This window comes from Harmonia axyridis, chromosome 6 (genome assembly GCF_914767665.1).
Source record: "Harmonia axyridis chromosome 6, icHarAxyr1.1, whole genome shotgun sequence".
NCBI classification, from domain to species: Eukaryota; Metazoa; Arthropoda; class Insecta; order Coleoptera; family Coccinellidae; genus Harmonia; species Harmonia axyridis.
The window spans coordinates 18,915,101-18,939,632 of NC_059506.1; the positions used below are offsets into that span (position 1 = coordinate 18,915,101).

Consider the following 24,532-nt stretch of genomic DNA (forward strand, 5'->3'; position numbering starts at 1 on the left):
ATTCTCCTGATCTGAAGAGAGAGCCCAAATTTGTTTGAGAAATCTATTACAAGGAATATTCCAAATAAAAATAAGTTAATTTGAGTATTTCTCCCAGTCCTGTTAGAAAAACGAAGAAGGCAAGTCATTACACACTGGATTATTAGTAGAAGGAACTTGTACAATACGATTTCACTTTCAAAGAATCATTAAATGATTTGATTGTTACCAAAATCAAAAGCAACGAATATATCAGTATGGTTAAAATTTCATCAAAAAGTATCTGGATTTCAATCAAAGACAACATTACATTAAATTAATTGGTTACAAGTTCAAACCAATTGGTGAAAGGAAAATTCTTATTGATAAACAAAAAAATATAATAAATAGAGAACGATTTTATTATAAATACAGAGAATATTTACAACAAAATGTGAAATTCATTTATCTGGAGGAATCTTGGTTATTTGAAAATGGCAGTCTTATTATCTTAGAAAATTTTCTTTTAATCGCATAAAACCTGCCCTGTTTTCTCTTAGGACACGTTCGATTTTTTCGTTAGGTTAATTTAAGAGAAACCGTGTCCTAAGAAATAACAGAGCAGGTTTTATGCGACTAAAAGAAAATTTTCTAAGAAAGTGTAGAATGTGTATTGAGGCTGGAGGTGGCCACTTTGAAAAGCTACTGTTAATTTATAAATAAATTTCTTTTTATTTACATTATGACTTGTGATTTATTGCCATATGTTTTTCTTTTTTTTATCTAAAACTTTTCTTGACCAACATCTAAAGCTAATTTCCATTAATTTGCAGTATTGTCTATCATAACTTGATCAGAAAAATCTCTAAGTGACAAAAAATAATTTTTGAGTGAATGTCTAGTTCTTTGATTTTTTCCACTGACTTTTAAGGCTAATTCTAGCGGAAGTACACTGTTTAGTACCATTTTTATTAATGATTCTAGAAGCTGACGGTTGAACGCAGTTTTTAAGCATACCAAGAAACCTTGAATTAGCCTTTTTACATTTTTAATTTTGATTCGAAAATTTAGATCATAATCAAATTCAATTATCTTTTTCACTTGAGACCAAAATTTCCATAATTTTTATCAAAGTTACGAAGCTGGTTATTTTATTTATAAAAGTACAGTTCATGGAGATTAAGTTACAAAAAAAATTTCACAGAAAAATTTTGTACTTTTTTTTATATCTTTCTTAAGATGGTCAAGTCGAAAATTCTCAAAGTAAAGAAATATATAACTCGAAAACCGTGAAAAATCGCATAACATACGTGGGGGTGACTAGAATAGCCCATGACACGAGGGACCTGTTTTTTTCTTTTTGAAGTCAATCTCTTGGCCACCCTGTATAGTGACTTTAGAAGGTAATTTACACATTAGCTGATGAATTGGTTCCAATTTCGAAAGTTACATTACGACTGCGATGTTAAAATTCTTCATATATTAAATGGATTATATCAAGAAACCACCAAAATTTCAAAATCAGTGTTTTGGAAACTTTGGTTATTTCCCTTATTGGACTTTAATCCTTATAGAAATAAGTCGGAATCACGCAATTTATTGAATTAATCAATGTTCTAGTTTATTGAAAAAAGAAAAAAAAATCTCTCTACCTGTGAGATAAGAGAAGTCTTCTGTAAACTGTAGTATCAAACGTGGACCCCATGAAACCAAATGATGATGCTGAAGGACTCGTGATCCTAAAAGAAAAAATAATATTTACTGGATCTACGATATTGAGCAAGTATAAATATAACATTTAATTATTTTCATATATTGTCTACTCCATTGGGTTGATGAAAGTTTTATGGAATACGTTGAAAAAATTTGATTTATGGGATTCATAGCACAAAAATTTTATTTATTTTCTGAAATTTCAATCAGAATCGGTTCGATAGAATTAGTATCAAAAATTTTAAGTTTAGTTTACCATTTACAATAATAATTTATGCAAAAACGATATTTTTGGAGTACCTACTCACAAAAAATATTCAGATGGAGAACTAATTGAACTAAATAAACTCTACCTTTTTGTTGAACTCCTGATACATTATTATAAAGCACTGGTTCTTGAAATGAAATATTCAATACAAAATCTTATGAATTTAATGAATTTCTTTTTCGAAGTCCAGAACTTTACTTTATTCAGAATCGGTATAGTGAATTATTATTTTATGATTATGATTATATTGCCTCCAAAGTCAAGCCGTTATATTTGTTATAGAAATGAAAATGTCGAATATTGATATCGTTTCAATGAATTTTGGTAGGTAAATATTCAATCCGAAAACAATTTATGATAAATGCGTCCGTACGAACAATTTTGTACACTTATTTTTATAAGAATTCTTTTCTTGTTGTGTTGGGAAGTTTTTTTTGGTTCATTCAAAAATATCTGAACTATCTGAAGATACTCAGTAAGAAGGATCTATTAAATCTAGACCCTATATTACCTGTATAAATAATTCTGGAGCTGTATTTTATACAAACTTATCGAATTTTTCGTTTATGTTGAATAAACATTTTCTAACCATAACTCTTCTGATTCTGTTGTATTCTTATTTTGAATGATTTTCTAGGTGGAGTTAAAGTCTTTTTTAGTTTTTAATGCAATTTAATTTATAAAATTTCTGCTAAAATCTGAATAGAGGTGTTTTTTATGACGATGAAGTTTATAAGAACGGAATAAATTGCATTCAACAGAATTATTTTCTTCAGGTGGATTTCGAGATAATCTTTATTCATTGCACAATTGTTATTCGTCTTAACATTTCGTTTTAAAAATTGAAAGTTTTGAAAATTTAAAAATTTCATTTCGTCAAAATTTTTCATATCGAACGATTTTGCAATTATTCAAATATAATTGCTTCTTTCGGAACCGAATAATGCCCAACTCTCAAAAAAAAAAAATCAAAAACAAAACTAATTATTTCAACATATTTCAAATCTTCCGATCAAACACCAATCAATCTTCATTGTTCAATAGCTAGATATAATCATAATAAAAATTTCTATTTCTTACCTTACAGACTGCTTCCTTCTGAACGAGGGCAATCGGAAGGACCGCAAAAATTTCGGACGGTAGGTCCTCTTCCAGAAGGAATTCGTCCTTCTCACACCCAATGATTCGCTCCTCTTCATCATTAAGATGCACGCAAATACTCCAGGGAAAAAACACGAGAGCCAGTTTTTGAAAACTGTCACGAACTCACACGCACTTTCTACGATATCCAAGCGTACTAAACCATCGAAAGAAACCATTGGTATTTTGAAAATCGCAGAGGTAATAGAAATGATATTTAAATTGCCGGCAATTAACGGCGAATTTCGGTAAATTCGATCAAAAAGCAATTTAAACCATCGAAGAAGCTAGAAACTGAGTGAACTCGTTTGATCGCAATGCATTACAATCACCACCGGCAAGGTTAGGAAATCACTCGATATTAGTAAATTACGTTTGAATAAAAATGAAAAATACATACGACAAATCCTGCCATATGCTTCACGTTCACATCTCAGTGTTCGATTATTGTCATATGTAGTTTATAGAAGTTATTATTGAACAATAATGTCAATAAGGTAAATATAGTTTCGATCATATTTAATATTATAAGTTTAATTATTCATTTTTATCAGTTAAATTTCCTGAGACAAAATTTTGTTTTTTTTTTCGTCTTTTCTAAGTTAAGCATTTTGAATAAAACATTATTCCCCATTTTTGAGGAGCTTTGAGGTTATGAATTCAGTGATTACTATTTCAAGAGAGATCCTAGAGATGCAAGACATAACTTGTTTTCTGAAGGATGAAACCTTAGGCTTTGAGTGGAGTTGAACAGAATTATTCATATTCTACCCATTATTATTGGAGAATTTCAAGGATGCGAGTGCCACTATTGAGTTCATAGATGTTATGAGCAGTTTATTTGATATTTTGAATTCAAGAAATCTCCTACAATATAACCAGAAAAAACCTATTTCAAAAAGTAATTCTGCAGGTACTTACATTAATGTATGATATTAAAAACCTGTGCTAATGCAGAAAAGGTGCAGTGCTTTTTTACGCACCACCTTAAATCGAATTCGGTACAAAAAAAAATATAAACGATTTTTGCACATCAGGTAGAGCACATTCTGATCTACATTCCTTTTTCGTTTGACGTGGTCTTTTTGGGACATCCTGTATAAATTCAAACTAGAATTTTTTCAAATTTTTGAATTACGTTATTTTCAATATGTACAGAATATAAGATTATCTAAGCTCGATCCGAAAAAAATTATCTCATGCGGAAATAACACAACAAATCAGTAGAAAAAAAATAAAAAAAACAAATCGAAAAAAATATCAAATACTTACGACTGATCAAAGCATCATTTCGATGTGTCGAAAACTCACCTGAAAATAAAAGAAGATACCTAATTGAATCATCATCATAACCTTGGTAATATATACATTTCAACAGAAAATTTAGATAATGTAGGATTATAGGAACCTACTCTTTTATAGAATTCCAACGAAACATAAACGAAAGCTTTGGCTCGACTGCTCGAGAATATTTGAAAGAAAATTATTAAAACAGGTGGATCGAACAGGGTGAACCTGTGTTATGGCCCGTCAGATCCCCAGATTTAAATTGTTTAGATTATATTTATAAGGCCATCCAAATGTCTAGGGTATACACCAGTGAATACCTAACTGGGGAATCGTATAATAGCAGTGTTTGATACGGTAAGGAATCTTCCGGGAGTGTTCAAAAAAGTTCGATAGTCTATGAGAAAAATAACAGAAGCTTATATGAGAGTGGGGCCGTAACATTTGTTAAAGTCCATTTCCTTTGTGATCCTATTTTGATTTTTTCGTCGGTGACAGCCTCTTTTAAGCGTCCGTTGCGTTCGCCGTGTTCGGTGCTCATTTCACCACGTTTAAACTTAGCATACCAATCAATGATTGTCGATTTTTCTGGTGCAGACCCCAGAAATTCTTCATCAAGCCAAGACTTTATTTCAACTGTATTTTTTCCCTTCAAAAAGCAATATTTTATCAGCACACGAAATTTTTTTCCATCTTTTTTCAAATAACAAAAGTAGCTACACTCACAACGCAATATCTCACAAACTAATGATCGGACTGCTGTCAAATTATGACACGTAGGTATCGTTTGAAGATTGGTACTAACTAAAAATCATATGGATTTAATACTAGCGCCGCCATCTGTGCATCACACCGGGGAATTTTCAATTGGCCTAATACATATTATGTTTTTTTCTACATTCTGCCAGAATTTTCAAACGGTGTTTCTGACTAAGGCTTAAAATTGTTATTTTACATCTGAATATTCTAAATGAAAAGTAACATTTCACGTAACATTCGAAAAATGTTATCGTAAGTTTCAAAATCAGCCAATCACTTGTAATAAACTTCAGAACCTAATCAAATGAATTATCATTTAGCTATACCAAAATAGGTTTATTCACTTCAACTACCACGTTCGCTTCAAGACTCTCTGGAATTGATGTCTAACAAGAAAATAGGCGCCGATTCACTTAATGATCTATGAAATCCACCGATGGAGTCGTTAAGAAGTCGTGTTACTTCATTAATCTCAACACGGTTTTTGTATTAGAGCTTCAACTTTCCTGCTTCGTAATTCCTAAACACTTCTCTAAACTGTTTGAAATCAACTCGATTGAGTTCATGCCCGAGTGGTGGGGAGAACAACTTAATAGGCCAATAGAAAAGTCCCCGGTCTAACATAGCAAAACACATTTTTTTGGTAAAATTCGATTTTATTATTCAACATAGTTGCCTTCAAGGGCGATACAGCGATTATAGCGATCTTTCAAATTTTCGATACCATTTTTGTAGTACGATTTGTCTTTCGCTTCAAAATAGGCCTCAGTTTCGGCGATTACTTCTTCATTGGCGCTAAATTTCTTTCCAGTGAGCATTTTTTTGAGGTCTGAGAACACGAAAAAGTCGCTAGGGGCCAGATCTGGCGAATACGGTGCCCAATTCATTGATTTTCGACACGACGCATTGTCTTGATGAAACAGCACCTTTTTTTCTTCAAATGGGGCCGTTTTCAACGATTTCATACTTCAAACGATCCAATAACGCTATGCATATAATAATCGCAGTTGATGGTCTGGCCCTTTTGGAGATTATCAATGAACCTTGCGCATTCCAGAATACTAATGCCATAACCTTGCCAGCAGTTCATTTCACCACGTTTCAACTTTGATTTTCCTGGTACAGACCCAGGAAACTCTTCATCAAGCATCCCAAAATACTGTTGCCATAACCTTGCCAGTTGACTGTTGTGTTTTTTCCTCGCTTTGAATTCGGTTCATCGTGTGCAGTTCACTCAGCTGACTGTTGATTGGACTCCGGGGTGTAATGATGGAGCCATGTTCCATCCATTGACACATATCGACGCAAAAATTCAGGTTTATTGCACTTAAACAGCTTCAAAAACTGCTCAGAATCATTAACACGTTGTTGCTTTCGATCGATTGTGAGCTCAAGCGACACCCATTTTGCACACAGTTTTCTCGTTTAGAAATATCCATCAATGATATGATGTACACGTTCAGATGATATCTTCATAATGTCTGTTATCTCGATCAACTCCACTTTACGGTCATTCAAAATTATTTTGTGAACTTTTTTTTAATTTTTTCGTCAGTGGCAGCCTCGTTTGATCGTCCACTGCGTTTGCCGTCTTCGGTGCTCATTTCACCACGTTTAAACTTGGCATACCAATCAATGATGGTTGATTTTACTGGTGCAGACCTCGGAAACTCTTCAACAAGTCAAGATTTTGCTTCAACTGTATTCTATCAGCACACGAAATTCTTTTTTTTTCCATCTTTTTCAAATAACAAAAGTAGCTACACTCACAGCGCAATATCTCAAAAACTAATGGTCGTACTGCTGTCAAATTTTGACACGTATCGTTTGAAGGTTGGTACTGAGGTTGGTATCAACTAAGAATCATATGGATTTAATACTAGCACCGGCATCTGTGCATTAGATCGGGGACTTTTCAATTGGCCTAATAAAAGATCGTATTTCCACTTTTTATTAGAAAATGAGAGGTCTTTCAATTTAAACGGCTTCAACTGAAACACTTCAATCACACTAATTCGAGACAATGATCAAACATAAACTGTTGATGGATAATAATATCAAAATGAAACTTCTTATTGAAAAACCGTTTAATTAGTTCTTGTTGTAATACTCCTACATTATCAAAAAATCAAGATGAAGAAATAATTCCTTTATGTGTAACACTTATGATCTCTGCTTGCACGTCTGATAACATTCACATAATCGGTTATCAGAGATAATGTTCTGAATCCAGCGTTTTGCAATCAATTAAAACAATAAATCAAATTGTCACATCTTGACGGACTTGATTTATATTCAATTACGGAATGACAATCTGAGTAATGGATCACTTTGAGGCATAATTACTCAAATCATTTATCCAAGACAAATAATAGTGTTACCCATCTAAATAAGAGATGATAATTGTTGAGAAGAAGAAGATTTTCATAAAATCGAAACTCAGCAGAAAAACTTGAAGCCGCAGGGCCCGCTCTAGAGAAAATATTGGAGGGTGGCATTTTCTACTTTTTCCAAGAAATCGGAATTCCTATATGAATGGATTGGAATAATGGCTATACTTTTCACATATAGTCAAGTGTTTTATTTCTTTCATCAATATCTATTCAAGGATTTTTGTCAACGCCAGCATCTACAGCTCTTGTTGAAAGACAATTTTCCAGAGCAGCTCTTACAGTTAGCAGTTAGGCGACAAATCTGTATAACATGCCTCATGTGTCTTAGATCCTGAATGGAATTCACGAAATCAAAAAAAGCCTGGAGGTTTCTAAATATTATGAAACTATTTTTTATTTTTTTATTCTTATGATTTACAGTGATTTAATTTATGTTTCTATTTCGAAGAAGTTGATATTTTTGGTTCTTTTATACAATAAATTTAATAAATACATGGGCGCCCGCAGGGGGGGGCCAGGGGGGGCCATGGCCCCCCCTGAGATTTTGATTACCTCAATTTTCAGCACAACACCCTTAATATCACTTTCTCAATACAAAGGGTAAGGAAAAAAGGAAAGTAATGGATTCCCAACAATTTTCCGGTTTTCAATTACTATACATATAATCCATAATCGGCAGAGGTAGCTTTTGAAATGAAAACTTTTTTAAGCGCTATGAGCACTTCTTGGGTGAAGAAAAATCATGGAACCGAACGCACTCCATGCGTGTCAATTTTTTTATAAATTCATCTTATATATACTCTTCTATTGTCTTTAATAGATGAAGGTAAGAAAAAAAGAGATGTAGAAAATAATAAAAAATTTTTACCGATTATAAATACAATAGTTTTTTGCGGAACTCACGATATGCCTATACGAGAGAGCACCAAGAACTCTGGCAATTTAAGTGATCTTTTGAAATTCAGAGTATAGAATCTGGTGATAAAGATTTAGAGATTTATTTATTCAACGCAGCTGGTAACTCGAAATATACTTCTCACAGAATTCAAAATGAGATCATTTCGATAGCTGGGCATGGAATAATGACAAATGTTGTAGAAGAAGCAAATTCTTCGATGTATTTCAGTGTAATGGCTGACGAGTCTGCTGATATTTTTGGACATGAGCAGTTATCTATTGGAATACGATATGTACATGAGCAAAATGAAAATTTTACAGTGGAAGAAGAGTTTCTTGGATTCGTACAATTGAACAAATTGAATGCTGGTTGCATAACTGCATCAATCCTTGAGGTTTTAGAAAAATCTGGTTTGAATTTGGACAAACTTATTCTAGCACAAGGTTATGATGGATGCTTGACAATGGCTGGTGAAATTCACGGGGTTTAAAAGGTCATAAGATATAAGTACAAAAAAGCAATTTAATTCCATTGCATCTCCCATAGGTTGAATTCAGTAAAACAGGACATTAGTAAAATTACTGAAATTCGTAATAGCATTGGTACCGTTAAAGGGCATTATAGTCTTTTTTCGAGAGAGTACTTTAGGAAGAAATCTGATTCCAAATATTGCTTTGTTTTGTGAAACTCGTTGCTAAATATAAATCTTTGCGTTTTGGCTGAAAACATCAATACTATATTCAAAACATTTTTTTGCTATAAAATCAGGAAAAATTTCAATGAATTCTTCAACAACAAAAAGAGCTGCTCAGTTATGGGCTGCAATAAACTCTTTCACTTTTGTGGTTTGTTTGACGGTAGCTAGTAAATATTTAAATATATTGGAATCAATAGCAAATAAACTACGATTTGTTTCGAAAAGAGTTACCGATTTATTTTACATCACCTTATGTTGTTGACGTTATAAAAAAAAATGTTGAATTGGAAAACTTCACATTCACGGACATACTGATGTCGCCTACGACAATAATGGTCGCTTTATCGATTTTCAATAAATTTCATGTTGCCCCCCCTGAGAAAAATTTCTGCGGGCGCCCATGAATAAATAAAAGTGTTTTTTGCAAGGCTCCTTCTCATTTCATAATTTTTTCAATTGAAGTGATACTACACAATAAAACTGCCAAAAATCGAGTAGCTTGATATGATTCAAGTACTCGATAAATAAATACTTGACTTGACTTGAAATTGAAAAACTACTACTTGACATGGGCTGGCCTTGATTTCAAGTCAAGTCAAGCCAAGTAGTTTGAAAATCAAGCCAAGCCGTAAATCCCTAGTGGCTGTTGACGTTTTACGTATATCGACTGCCATACCATTCAAATTTTACGCTTTTTGCCGAAATAATATAGAAAAGCTCTCACTTATTATGTAAGGTTTAATCTTGATTATTAATACGCAGAATTCAAATAAAACTTTCAATAGAATCCAACTGGTTCCAAATATTCAGATAGTCAGAAAATCAATAAATAATAGTATATTATTCAACGAGCGGTAATGTAAGTAATAACTCACGCAGATGAAGTTTGCAACACGAGCCGCAGGCGAGTGCTGTAATTCATCAAGTGAGTTATGACCATTACTGCAAGTTGAATAGTATACTTTATCTACGACTATAACAATCAATACTAAAATACAAGAATAGAGAAAGAACTTTATTGACAAACCTTAATATTTACCAATAAACGTCAAAATTGTCAAAGTGACATTCCTCCCCTCAATAACAATAATGGAATGTTCCCTTTCGGCCAACCGAATAGAAGCACAGAAGTATAAAAGCACAGAGCCATCTTTCCGATTTATTATAGTGAGTTATAGCAGTGAGTTATTATAACTCACGTTGTTTGTTAATAGATACTATTAATTGCTCAAAAGCAGTTGAATACTGAAGATATAATTCAATAGGAGTAGATAAATAGCCATTAACTTTCAAAGAACACTCATTTGTTGGAATTTCAGACTGTCACAATTTATTTTAATAATGAACCTTCAGAAAAATATTCCTCGTAGACATGTTCATAACGTAGATTTACCTCTTCGATCTCTGACCCCCCATAAATTTCTCCCTCTCTGGAGCACTTGGAATAAAATCACAATAACCGTTCAACTTCCTCACTTTCATATCGCTTTTTGCTGAACTGCAGGATCTCTTACATCTGGTCCTTCCTTCAACCAATTCCTCAATGCTATCTACTGGAAGAAACTTGGTCTCATCATATTGGGGCTCATGTTGAACTACAAAAACGCCAAACATCCGTATCACAAATCACTAATTTCGAAAATAAATCCTCAACTGATGTCGTTGAAACAATTCTTCGCGCACAAACACACCATTGTCCAAGAAATTAAACCGCTCTGTAGTCGCAACCGAATTCCGTGGACAAATTATTTGGCCGCAACTTTCTATGCACGTGGGATATTAATGATACGTTCCGTAATCTTAAGAACGGAGTTATCTGAACTGAGCTGGTTTGCATGCCGAGAAACACTAAAGACAGATTACTGGGACCGAACGTCGTAGGTTGAAAGGCAGTTTCTGTAGCAATTTTCTTCCTATACCTTCATATCGATTGTTATTTCATTGATTCAGTTTTTAATCACGAAATGAAGCGTAACGATTGATACTCGACGCAACAACGCACATGTAAAAGATAATATTGTGGGGCAGGCTGGTCGTTCTTGAAGAATAGATGAAGAAACCACCTTAGAACACAATCGAAAACTCTAGATTTTAGGGATACTAATGAAAATAAAAAATTATTTCAATGCTTGATTCAAATATTGATATTCAGTAGTTATATCCGAAGTGTTTAACAAACGAGGGGTATGTGAAGGACTATATTTCCCAAAAAAAATTCACTAAATAACCGAATGGATGGTTAAAATTAAAACATCACAAATATATTCACCTAAAATACACGCGGAAATATTCAGTAGTTATATCCCGAGTGCTTGTCAACTACTCGAATATTTCGCTACTACACTTCGTGCAGTCGGGAAAATATTCTATAATTTGGCACGCACTAGGAATATATAATAATAATAATAATAATAATAATAATGTTTATTTGTTTATTTTTTTTTAAGGGTAGCGGTAGGTGAATTCCTAGCGATTCACCTATCAGGAGAGTTGAATCGACTCCTGCCCACCGCAGATTCCAGGAGCTCCCTGGCCCGGGAAGCTGAAACCTGTCGAAGGGTCCCTGTCCAGGGTAACGGACGAAGCCGTGTGGAAAGCAGCTCAAGAATTCTCCCACCGTAGCTCTGCGGATCGTAAAAAGCGATCAAAGGCCGTCTCCCCCACGACACGGGGAAACCCATGAATGATGGTGAATTTGAGGAATAGGAATATAGAGCCGCTGCCTGAGGTTCGTCAGGGCGTGTCTGGAGCCGGCGCTGGACATGACAGTATGCGGGACGTCGATGACAGAGTGCTTAGGAGACGGGCGTCTGTCGAACAAAATGCTACGCCTCCACAATCTCAACATTCTAGGAGAAGAATAACACGAGTTTCTCCGACCGCTGAAGGTGCTGCGCAGGATCCCCAACCAGCACTCACCCAAGCAGGTCTACCAAGAAGACGCATGAAATGGACAAGTTCGATAAATGAAACGATCATGCGCATATACTATGAAGTGACTAATATGGAAGAGGATAAAATAGGCTACCGGCAAAAATTATTTGCAGAATTCGAAAGAAACTATCCCGAACTCCAAGTTTCTGAGCAAAGAGTAGCCGACCAATACCGGGTCATATTGAGAAATAAACTTGTACCCGATGAGAGACTTAACACTATAAAAAATGAAGTCCAACTGAGGCTACAGAATAGAGACCTCACTAACAACGAAAGGACAATTGAAGAAAACTACGAATGTGCTGAAAACCAACAGAACATCAATGCACAAATGAACACTGAGGAACAAAACAACGCAGATGTGATAGCAATAAGTGATGCTCAACGACGGAAAATATATGCTGCACCCGTCGAAAATCCAGAAGAAGACCAAAGAGAACTACTGGAGCGATTATCTGCCACAATGAATAGATGCGTTATAGATTTTGAGGGCACAGATCCATTGAGACGACCGATTCTACCAAGATTGAGGACATCCAAGAAACTATCTCATCTTCTGGTCATGACCAACAAGGAGATTATACCAAAGTATCTTTCTGACTACCATGATCTCGAATCATTACACCTCATCATATACTGTGCAGCATTTTCAATAGCAACAGTGCTAGGTGTGAAGCCAAAACCTAAAAGTCAGCAACCAACCAGAGAAAAACAACAAAATAAACCACATTGGCAAAAAAGACTAGAAAATAAAGTGCACAGCATCCGCCAAGATATTGGGAGGCTCACCCAATTTGCAAAAGGTTCGCCGTCTAGAAAATTACAAAAAATGGTGAATATAATGATGGATCGTCACCGGCAACATACAACATATGATCCAAACAATGAAAATGCTCAACAAATTTTAGACACACTGAAACAAAAACTTAGTGTGTACTCCGAAAGACTCAGAAGATACAATGAGAGCTATAGAAGAAAACAGGATAATATGATTTTTGAAAACTCCGAAAGAAAATTCTATAGAATGTTAAACAACAATATGTCAGCAACACCAGGAAGTTATCCAATCGTCGAGGATATTGAGAATTTTTGGACAGATCAACTGGCTTCACCAACCCCCTACAACTCCCAGGCTGATTGGATAAGAAGTGAAGAGAAATCCTGTGAGACAATAGAACACATGCCGCATAACGCAGTTTCTATAGAAGAATTCCATGAAATATTGAAAAACGCACACAATTGGAAATCACCCGGCCCAGATGGAATCCACAACTTTTGGTTGAAGAAATTTTGGTGTATACACGGCAGGCTAGTTGAAACCATAAATGAGGTTATGAGGAATCCAACGGAAATGCCCAAATTTCTAACAACAGGGACCACTTATCTCCTACCGAAGGATCTGCAACACACAGCATGTCTACCAACAATATATAAAATCATCACATCATGTATAGCATCTCGTATCTACAAGCATTGCGAGACAAATAACATAATGACAGCACAGCAGAAAGGATGTTCCAAGAATGCACTAGGATCGAAGGAACTGCTGATCATAGATTCCATCATATGTAACCAAGCCTTCAAAAAACACAGAAATCTTTTTATGACATATTTTGACTATAAGAAGGCCTTCGACTCTATTCCACATGGGTGGCTGACAAAAATTTTGGAAATATACAAGATCGATCCAATTACAATAAACTTTCTGAAGTATGCAATGTGCAACTGGAGAACGAATATCGAACTCTCTACGGCGAACATAACTACTAAAGAGATTCCAATAAAGAGGGGAATTTTCCAAGGAGATTCATTGAGTCCCTTATGGTTCTGCTTGGCGCTGAACCCCCTTTCTAAACAACTGAATGCTACTGAAAAAGGTTTCAATGTCAAAGGAAATAGAAATACCATTGCACTCAATCATTTGCTATACATGGATGACCTAAAACTTATAACAGGCAACAAAAACCACTTGCAAATTATGGTCAAACTAGTGGAAAATTTTTCGAAAGACGTGGGGATGAAATTCGGATTGGACAAGTGTCGTACGATTAGCGTAGTGCGTGGAAAAATCCAAGATGAACCGATAGCTCTCTCCAATGGACAGGAGATAGAAGCAATGAAATCGGACGATCTTTATAAATACTTAGGAATGAAACAAAACCGACGAATAAACCATCAAAGAATGAAGGAAGACTTAACAACTGAGTTCATTAGGAGAATCAACAAAATTTTAAAAACAAACCTCAACAGCAAGAACATGACGAGAGCCATCAACACATATGCATGTTCAATTCTCACATACTCTTTCGGTATCATTCCATGGAGCAAAACAGATATGGAAAACCTGCAACGCAAAATGAGAACCTTGATGACGAAAGCACACAAGCACCATCCGAAAAGTAGCATTGAGAGGACGACACTGCCGAGGAATAAAGGAGGCAGAGGTCTGCTAGACATCATGGAACTTGCCAATGGTCAAATTGAATGCCTACGAACATACTTCAAAGACAAATCAGGCACGTCAGAGATCTACAAAGTACTGTGTGAAGCAGACGAATCAACACCTTTGCAACTGCACAAGGAGCAATTGTCATACAACCACCAGACAATCCAAGAAAAAATGCAAAGATGGAGAGAAAAGCCTCTACATGGACGACATTTCAACGAGGTGAACCAGGATCATGTCGACATTGAAGCGTCGAACTATTGGCTCACATCAGGTGCGATGTATCCAGAAACGGAAGGATTTCTTTTAGCCATCCAAGATCAAGTGATCTCAACAAGAAATTACTGCAAGCATATCATAAAGGATCGAACTATTACTGACGATCGATGCCGTTATGGGTGTCCAACGAATGAGACAATCCAACATATCACGGGAGGATGTCAAATGTTTGCAGGAAATGAATATAAAGAGAGACCCGATGCAGTAGGAAAGATTCTACACCAAGAAATGGCAACTAAATTAACACTAATTCATTCTGAAAAAGTGCCATACTACAAATACCGACCGGAAACCATCCTGGAAAACGAACGCTATAAACTGTACTGGGATCGTACAGTTTTGACTGATAAAACAGTCCCTCACAACAGGCCAGATATATTGCTAGTTGATAAACATCAAAAGGCAGCAATACTCATCGACGTAGCAATACCCAATAACAACAACATGCGTCAAAAAGAGGTCGAAAAAATTTCAAAATATAGGGACCTCGAATTTCAGATAAAGCGCCAGTGGGGAATGATATCAACGAGAACTATTCCAATTATCATCTCAACAACAGGAATAGTACCCAAAAATCTCAAGAGAAATATCAAGCAACTAGGTCTTAGTGAGTATATATGTAATATAATGCAAAAAGCTGTTCTTTTAGGTACTGCAAGGACGGTGAGAAAATTCCTAGGAAGCGAAGGACAGGTCCAAGGATCACGTGTGAGAGGACCAGAAGTTCGACGAGAACCAGGGGGACCACAACGACCGGACACGACCAAGCTCTGCCCTTCTGATATTTTAAATATCTGGGATTGAGTGAATGTTCCTCTTAGCGAGGAGTGAGAAGCCGACGGCGAGGAGAAATCCTACGCGTATAGGCAAAAGTCGGAATAATAATGTTTATTCATTCCGAAATACAAAATGTTTATTTCATGATTAGTCTACATTCAAAACAAAATACAGTCATTTTACAATGTAAGAAAATATTGAAAGAAAAAAAAGAAAATCGTGACATGAAACAAACAGAAATCAAATTTTCTCGAAGGTGAGCTCCCGGAGGATTAAACCTTGTGTGAGAATCAAAAAAAAAAAAGTATAAGTTTAAAAGTCTTGACGTAATTTCCACGAATTCTCAACAGACGGCAGATTAAAGGTGCTACACGAGTAGACTGACGACTCCAGGACTACTGATTCGATATGTTATAGGTGTTCTTTATGTCGATTATACTGGCTATGAAGTGTCTTGACTGACTCAGGATCCAACTTTTTATTTTCTTCTTAAATGCAGTCATTATACTAGGAATCTTCAAAACTTGAGGGATACCATTATAAACTCGAGGCGAGAACTATTTCCAGAGAAAAATTTCACTCAATTTCAATTGTTCAAATATTGACTGTAATTTAAATAAATAAAATCTTTTTTTGTTAATTGAATATTGTAGTCGTTTTTTGCAAGTTTTTTAAATTTTAGAACAAACCAGATGTTCGAGGAGATTCAAAGTCGATGTTTAGTTGTTGTTAAAATACCTAGAGCACGTGTACGTAGTATTTATTACCAGCTAAGTGAATTTGAAAGAGGTCGAATTATTGGTCTATGGGAGGCGGGGTTGTCATTTCGAGAAATCGCTAACCGTACGAACAGAAATCCAACTACTGTTATGAGATGTTGTCAAGCGTGGTTTGATAATGCCCAAAATCGAAGAAGAGTAGACACCGGACGTCTAAGGGGCACAAATGAAATTCAAGATCGACGTCAAAGGCCATTAGACACCGATTTGCGACAACTCAATCTTGGCTGATGAGTGGTTAGGAGAACAAGGCCATCCTGTAACTGCCCGAACGGTTTACCGCCGGATAAGGTCTTTTGGACTGCAGCATTATCGACCCCATCTTGTGTTATCTCTGATGGTAGAGCATCGTCGGCAACGATTACAGTGGTGCACAGAGAACGTCAACATTGGAATGTGGAATGGCATCAAGTCGTCTTTTCTGATGAATCTCAATTCTCCTTGGGTGCACATGATGGCCGAAGAAGGGTTAGACGACGTTGGGGAGAAAGACGTGAACCTCAATTTGATGTTGAGCGTCATGTACACCGGACAGTTGGCGTTATAGTATGGGGTGCTATTGCACATGCAAGAGGGTCACCCTCAGTCTTTTTTCGAGGTAACATGACAACGCTGATTTACCTTCAAGAAATAGTGGAGCCATATGTTCTCCGTTACCTTAAACGGCTCGAGAATCCAATATTTCAGTTTCAGTTAGTTCAAACTTTTTTCCAACGACCCATGTGAATCTTTTGCTATGGCCGCCCAGATCCCCCGATCTTTCGCCCATAAAACATGTTTGGGACATCATGGGTAGAAGGCTTGGAAATTTACCCCAGCCTCCACGTACTTTGGCTGCTCTCAGACATGAAGTATAGTTATTTTCGGATAATATCCCTCAAGAAGAAATAGACCAACTTATTGCATCAATGCTGAGTCGTGTTGGGGAGTGTATAGATAATCGTGGTGGACAAACACCTTATTGACAATTTTGAAAAAAAATTGTAAAATGTCAATCATTTACTCCTTGCTATACCTAGTATCTATGTTTCACCAAAAAAAATTATAATTTAAACAGCTCCTTCTGGGTGTTGCAGCTTCTTTGTCAGTTAGTATATATATACATGCGAAATTTGAAATCGATCGGATCTGTTCTTACTGAATTTTTTTTTTCAATATTCTCCATTGAATTTTCTATGATTCTATTCTATTCTATGATATGATGTCACCATCCACACTTAATTTTGTGAAAAGCTTTAAATGGTTTTTCTAAAAGTACGCGCAATATCTTGAACCGATCGGATTGGTATTCACGGAAAATAGTATATTATTTCACAAGGAGGAGAAGTGTCACTTTTCATGGCGAGCTTATGTTTGCCCGCCGAACGGAGTGAGGCGGGCAATTTAAGCGAGCCATGAAAAGTCACTTCAACTCCGAATGAAATATGCTATTTTTTTTTCAAACGTTTTGTAATTCTACAATCAAATTCTGAATAAAATCGTACGAGAATATATCAGATTTGCACAGCTTTCATGGTTATATTTTATTATCATATGTTGGTACTAAGAACTCTCCGTCAGCCGTCACGGATTTATCTGTCACTTCATCGTTTATTTTCATTTCTGCTCAGAAGTCAAGTCGTGAACAATAACAAATACAATATCTACTCTACACCTATAGTAATATTGAAATTCCTGGAACTTGCCTAAATAGAAATATATCAAGTAGATCCTATGTTATCTCGAACTTATCTAATAGTATAGAAGAAGTTGTTTCATAAAATGGAAGGTAGAATCAAGCAAAATTATTACATCTCGTATGACTACTATTTACATTTATTTTGCAGAATTGTTGAACTCTCCAGGGTGAAAAAAATCGAAAATACTAATATGTACAATCCACACATACTTATTTATATATTTAATAACTGCATTGGATAACCAAAAGGATTGAAATATTTTCGATGAAGAATATTGTTTGCAATGTTTTCTTTACGGATAAGTTATGGAAAGGCATTCATGAAATATATTGTAATATAACTAACCTAAAAATTTTAGCATAAATATCATTAGTGTTCAGAAAAAATGATTGAGAGAATTATTATTCTCATCAACAATATTAATACACTTATATTTTTAATTACTAAAGAAGAATTACTGCAATTGTGCTAATATGTGATTTTATGAAAATAAATGAGATTTGTTTTGATATATTCTATTCATTCTATAATAATTTGAAGATTGAATGAACTCTCAGTTCATATCATTGAAAGTACAATTATTGAAAACTTTGATTGTTACATTAGAATGCATAATGCATCCCTACATGGAACGATTATCCAGGTATGTAGTGGTTACGTTTGTAGTACCTTTGCAAATTGTATTTATAATGGGAACGATCAAATTTTGACTACTCGATGCAGAAATATAGCTAGCCAAGATTTCAGAAATAACCTTCTTTGCCAGGTGAGAGGCAGATGATTGATTTTATTTATAATCATGCTGCTCATCTCGATTCTTCTGCATGCACTAGAATATCTGATAATTAATATTATCTGCAATTTTGTTCCAAAATTATGAAATGTCAGATAACATCGAAGATAATATACATAACTTGACATCAACAAATTCAAAAACTGTTCAATGTCTTCAAATTCTAAAACCTTAGTTTTTTTTGGAATATATTTTCTTTACAATAAAGCTTGTCATTTTGAATGATTTCTCGAAATCAATATAACGTTACAGGTTGAGTATACAATATAACACCGAATAGGTTTTTTTTTCCATAAAGCTGAACTTTCATGAATTTTGCTTAAACATTCAAAATATGCGATAACAACGTTTCCTATTGTAAATAGGATGATTTTTCCTGGTCCATTAGTTGAATTTTGTATGTTCGTTCTCCCAATATTTTTTTGACTTCTGGGGAATTATTCAATTTCGTGCTTCTATCGCAATGCTTTTATTTCTGGAGGAATCTAGTTCATTCCAAAATCAGATATTTAAATGTATTCATTGATAATTGCGTCTTCAACACTTATTGAATTTTGAGTTTGTGATACAGACATCTGTTCTGGCAACCAACATTTTTCAATGCAAAAATCAGTAAATGATATTTATTGAAAATATTCCATTAAATTCGATAAGAATGCAGTGAATTAGAGAAAAAAATGTATAATTCTAGTACAGAAGGCTTATTCTAACACTCGTTCGTTCAAATAATGACGTTTAAATCAGAATTATTTATTCTTGTCCATGGTAACTAATTAATCGTTTCCGTAGCAACCACTTTTCCCTCCGCCGGAGGGAAAAGTATTTTTCCCTCCGGCGGAGGAAAAGTAGAACTTTTCGATGATCCTGTCAGTCGAGAAATGACGTTATTATGGTACGTTTGAAAAAAAAATGGGTTTTTTCCTATATTCTCTTTTAATATTTATGGTTCTTATGATGTAATCAGCTTTTCTTTTAAATGCTATTTTTATATCAACATCGAAATCTCCACTCCGTCGGTTTTGTTTATAACAAACAAACCGTTATACATAGTGAAATGTGAAGTAGGTAATGAAAATGTAAAAAGGAAGATTTAATGCTAATTTCAGGATAACGTATGGAAGGGAATAGTTCAAATTATTCTTATAATAGGCTAAATTTGCAAGAAAACAGCTATTTTCGAATTTCTGATATGATTCTAGTACCTATATCCAAATTTGAAGATTGGCTAGCTTCGTCGCATCCAGACTCAATTTCTCTGTGATGCTACGAAAATCTACTGAAATCGACTATAATTGACTGAAACAATCTACTTAAATATACTGAAAGAAAAATATATACTGAGAACTCTTCTCCTGAATCATGCGTTTTTTTATAAAACAGACTAAATCTGATCCATCTCTGTAGGTGCAATAGTTATAAAGGCACATCCGTCCAAAAATTGGCCATGATTATCAAAAAAGTAATCAGCGTCCAGAGCCCGAAATAACATTAAACGGCAGCGTTAACCTTTCTTGTGATCTTGTAGAAAAAATAGAAGGGTCACATCAAAATAAAAACTAATTTCACTTTTCGTTCATAGTCATTTTCATATAATTCGTTTTTCTGATACATGTAGACCCTTGAAGCTGTAATTTTTAAAGCAGTATTGTTTGATGAAATTGATGAACTTCTTCAATTTAAGACGATTTAATTGAATTCTATATATGTTATTCATCATTATATACATATATTATCATCCCTCAAAACTTTCAAACACAGATCAACCACAGTCAATGAAAATATTCTTAAATAGAACATAAATAAATGACAAATACTTTTCGAAAAACTGAAGGTGAAGAACAAAATTTCTGTTTTATTATGAATTAACTGCTGATTCAACAGACGAAAATCAGTCACAAATTTATGGGACCAGTGCTCAACTACGTCAATGATACTGATAGCTCATCTTTGGTTCTTGGTACAATTTCAGAGTTAATAGCTCAGCGCCATCTGTTTTCCAGTTACCTCGCTATCCAAGTCTTCTAACTAATATTACACTGAATTCTACACTCGAGTATAGAAACTGTGGACGCCCTAACCTAAGCCACCGTCTTCTACGAGCTGTAATGAGTTCATAATGAATGATGATGAAGATACTAGCCTCTTTTTATTATTATTGTTATTATTTATAAGTAATTTTGAACTTTGTGCTGCCATCTTGCAGATAAAAATTCAACTTTCAATTCAGTTAATTTTCATATAGATTCCTTTTTGATGGAATCGGATATTAAGTATTTTGTCCGCCAGATTTCAAAAAATGACAGCTATTGTGAATGTTAAAATTAGACATGATTTTCATTTCCAAAATGCTAAATAATATTCGAAGAATATTAGATTAAATCTAACCCTTATAAGTATGAAAAACGACAACTTTTGTAGATTTTTGCCAAGAATTTTCGCAATCCAAATATTTTAAACATTAAAAAAATATATGTACCAGGCCAATTCAAGTTCCCCGGTCTCGGTCTACCATAGTAAAACACATTTTCTTGGCAAAATTCGAACTTAGTTGCCCTTGAGGGCGTACAGCGATTATAGCGATCTTCCAACTATTCAATACCATTTTTGTAGTACAATTTGTCTTTCGCCTTAAATAGGCCTCAGTTTCAGTGATTACTTCTTCATTGGCGCTAAATTTCATTCCAGCGAGCATTCTTTTGAGGTCTGAAAACAGGAAAAGGTCGCTGGGGGCCAGATCTGGCGAATACGATGGATGCAGATGCAATTCGAAGCCCAATTCATGCAATTTTGCCATTGTTCTCATTGATTTGTGACACGGCGCATTGTCTTGATGAAACAGCACCTGTTTTTCTTCAAATGGTGCCGTTTTTTAACGATTTCATCTTTCAAACGATCCAATAACGCTATATAATAATCGCTGTTGATGGTCTGGCCCTTTTGCAGGTAATCAATGAATATTTTACCTTGCGCATCCTAGAATACCGATGCCATAACCTTGCCAGCTGACTGTTGTGTTTTCTTCGCTTTGGATTTGGTTCATCGAGTGCAACAACTTAAGGGATTGCTTTAATTTTAAAGATCGCTCAGTTAAGGTTAACCTTAGGGTGTGCAAACCGGCCTTCGAGATTCTGTTATGAATTAGGACAACTAATTGTGTTCTCGGATTGCTTTGTCTTAGTGACTTTAGGCAAATTACTGTTAATTTAGTACCCAACAGCGAATGTTACAACGATTCCTCGTAAACAGAAATTTTCCTTGCCTTCCTTCGGCTTAGGTGTACAGCGTCATACCCACTGGGCCAACTGACCGATTCAGACAGTATCAAAGCGTATTCATCTACTGAGCCCCTATTCTCGGGCTGCTCTATGCTATCGGAGATATGAATAGCCAAATTTCAAGCTTCAGAAAGGAACAAGTAACGATTTCAGATACGAAGACTGAGGTAGGTATTTCTTCGTAGACTCAACAAACTTCTCCAGTTTGGTGAGTTTTCCCTTCAAAAAAAGTCAAGATAGAATGTTATACTTGTGTTGTATAGTCTCAGGTTACGACGGTAAGATTGACTTTTTGAGTTAGGTGGTAGTCGGTTATGATGCAAAAATATATAGGTTGTAGTAAAAAAAAATCCATTATTTTTGCATGAGAAACAAAGCTTTAATTACCGATTTAGATCGAATATGCGACTTTCTGTTCGATAACTTGTTGCCATTTTGAAGTTATGTTGCTCCCATAGGAGCCCTCGTCCCTATTGGAAAAAAATTGAGACAGTCGATTTTCACAAGCCTCTGTTGAATTGAATTTTTCACAAGGAGTGTTCGGCATGGACAGGAACATATGGTACTCACTTGATGCGAGGTCCGGATTATAAGGTAGATGCATTAGAACCTCTCAACCAAGCTCCTGGAGCTTCTGGCGAGTCACTATCGATGTTTGTGACCTAGCTTTGGTCAATTCCTCTCCTATTGGCCTAAGCTGGCCGTTTCTGGGCGATTGCTTCCTTCAGATGGTTCAATTGTTGACAGTACTGTTACGAATTGACAGTTGTGCCGTAGAGGAGCAGCTCATAGTAAATAATTCCTTGCCATTCCCACCAAATACACTGCAAAACCATCTCAACCTTTAATCCTAGCTTGGTTACCGTTTCCGCCGACTCACCGCGTTTCGACCACGACCGTTTTCACTTGACGTCATCATAAGTGATCCACTTTTCAATACCATTCAACAACCGTTATTATTATTTATTATTATTTGAACTGGGGTCGTTGTGGCTCGGTTAGCCTTCCGGGAACTGCGACCATGTAGATCTTTTGTTCTCTACCCTCCTCATTCATTGAGACCCAAGGAGGTTGCCAATGGCGTTGATAAAACTAACAACCTCCTTAGGGGCCTTAGCCGTTACCTCACAGGTATCCAGGACCGGCTTCCCCATATGAATGGTTCTTAGGCCAGCCAGCTGTGGAACCTTGCATACCATGTGTTCAACTGTTTCTGCTTCTGATCCACAGAGTCTACAAATCTCATCTGCTGACTTTCCCATACGGTACAAATGATGTTTGTACCGACAGTATCCCGGCAGCAGTCCCACCATCACCCGAAGCTCAGCTCGTGAGAGCTTCAATAGCTTTCTGTCATAGGGAGGTGAAATTATCACGAATTTCTTGGCCTGAGTAGGTTTAGGAGTGTTTGTCTAGTGGGTTATCCTGTTATTCAACTTCCATTGCTGGACCGCTGCGATATATTGGTCTTGTCCTGGCCCACAAAAAGACTCAGGTCCAGCAGGTGTTAACCTTGATGCACTTTTTGCAAGTTCATCGGCTTTTTTGTTTCCTTCAACACCACAGTGCCCTAGTACCCATAGTAGAGTCACTTTATTGCCTCTGACCAGTTGCTCTACTCCCAGGTCAATAGAGACCCCTGGCAGTACGATTCCAGGGATCTCAGCGTGGTCTTGCTGGTCTCGTGGTGATGTAAACATGCGCCCCCTTGAGGTTCATTTTAATTCACTCCTGAGCGCATACGTAAACAGCCAGTATCTCGGTCTGTAAAATAGAGGGCTCACTTCCCAGGGCTTTAGAGATCCTCAGTTTAGGTCCATATACCCCAATGCGAGTCTCAATGCAAGTACCTCTCTCTGATTTTGATCTATAATCTCAGGTAAAATTATTATTAATTGAAAAAAGTTCCAAGAGAAGCCTGGAAGCTCCTTAGAGCTTTCAAAAAATCTCTCAAAAATTGTCCAATAAATCTATAACCATCAGGAATGCGCTGTTTTTTACGCCATGGAAGTCCGGTTTTATGAAGCCTATTCACGAATCTGGTCCCAGGGAAAGTATCACTGATTATTTATCAATAACTATTTTGAGTGTCATTCCGAAATTTTTCAAATCTATTGTTTTCAGTCAGATAAAATCTCAAGTTTATGGTAGAATAATTCCACAACAACAAGGATTTTATGAGTGTAGTTGTGTTGACACAAATTCACTGAATTTTGTTCAATATGTTATTGAGGCTTTGGATTGTCTTCAACAGGTAGAGGTTGTATATACAGATTTTTCTAAGGCGTTCGACACTGTTTTCCATCCCATTTTGGGAAGAAAGCTCGAAGACTTTGGTTTTCATGGTCGGCTTCATCGGTGGTTGGTCTCTTATCTCACTAATAGGGTTCAGTTCGTGAAAATAAATGGAACACTCTCCTTTTCATGTAATTGCCACATCAGGAGTGCCTCAGGGTA

General features: G+C 35.6%; 1 protein-coding gene across 4 annotated transcripts in view; it reads right to left on the reverse strand.

Annotated features, from left to right (window-relative positions):
* Positions 1–24,532, reverse strand: part of LOC123682992 (rap1 GTPase-activating protein 1) — a 514,048-nt gene that overhangs the window by 455,021 nt on the left and 34,495 nt on the right. The window contains exons 1-2 of one of the 4 annotated variants that reach the window (XM_045621874.1): positions 3,020–3,431; positions 1,611–1,697 (exon numbers count right to left, since the gene is read on the reverse strand). The exons of 2 other annotated variants lie outside the window; for them this stretch is intronic. In XM_045621874.1, coding sequence (XP_045477830.1) covers positions 1,611–1,697; positions 3,020–3,258 — 326 coding nt within the window. In that variant the 5' untranslated portion in view covers positions 3,259–3,431. Of the gene's footprint in view, positions 1–1,610; positions 1,698–3,019; positions 3,432–10,506; positions 10,743–24,532 lie in introns of those variants that run through there. One more of the 4 variants, XM_045621872.1, reaches the window with a different exon arrangement.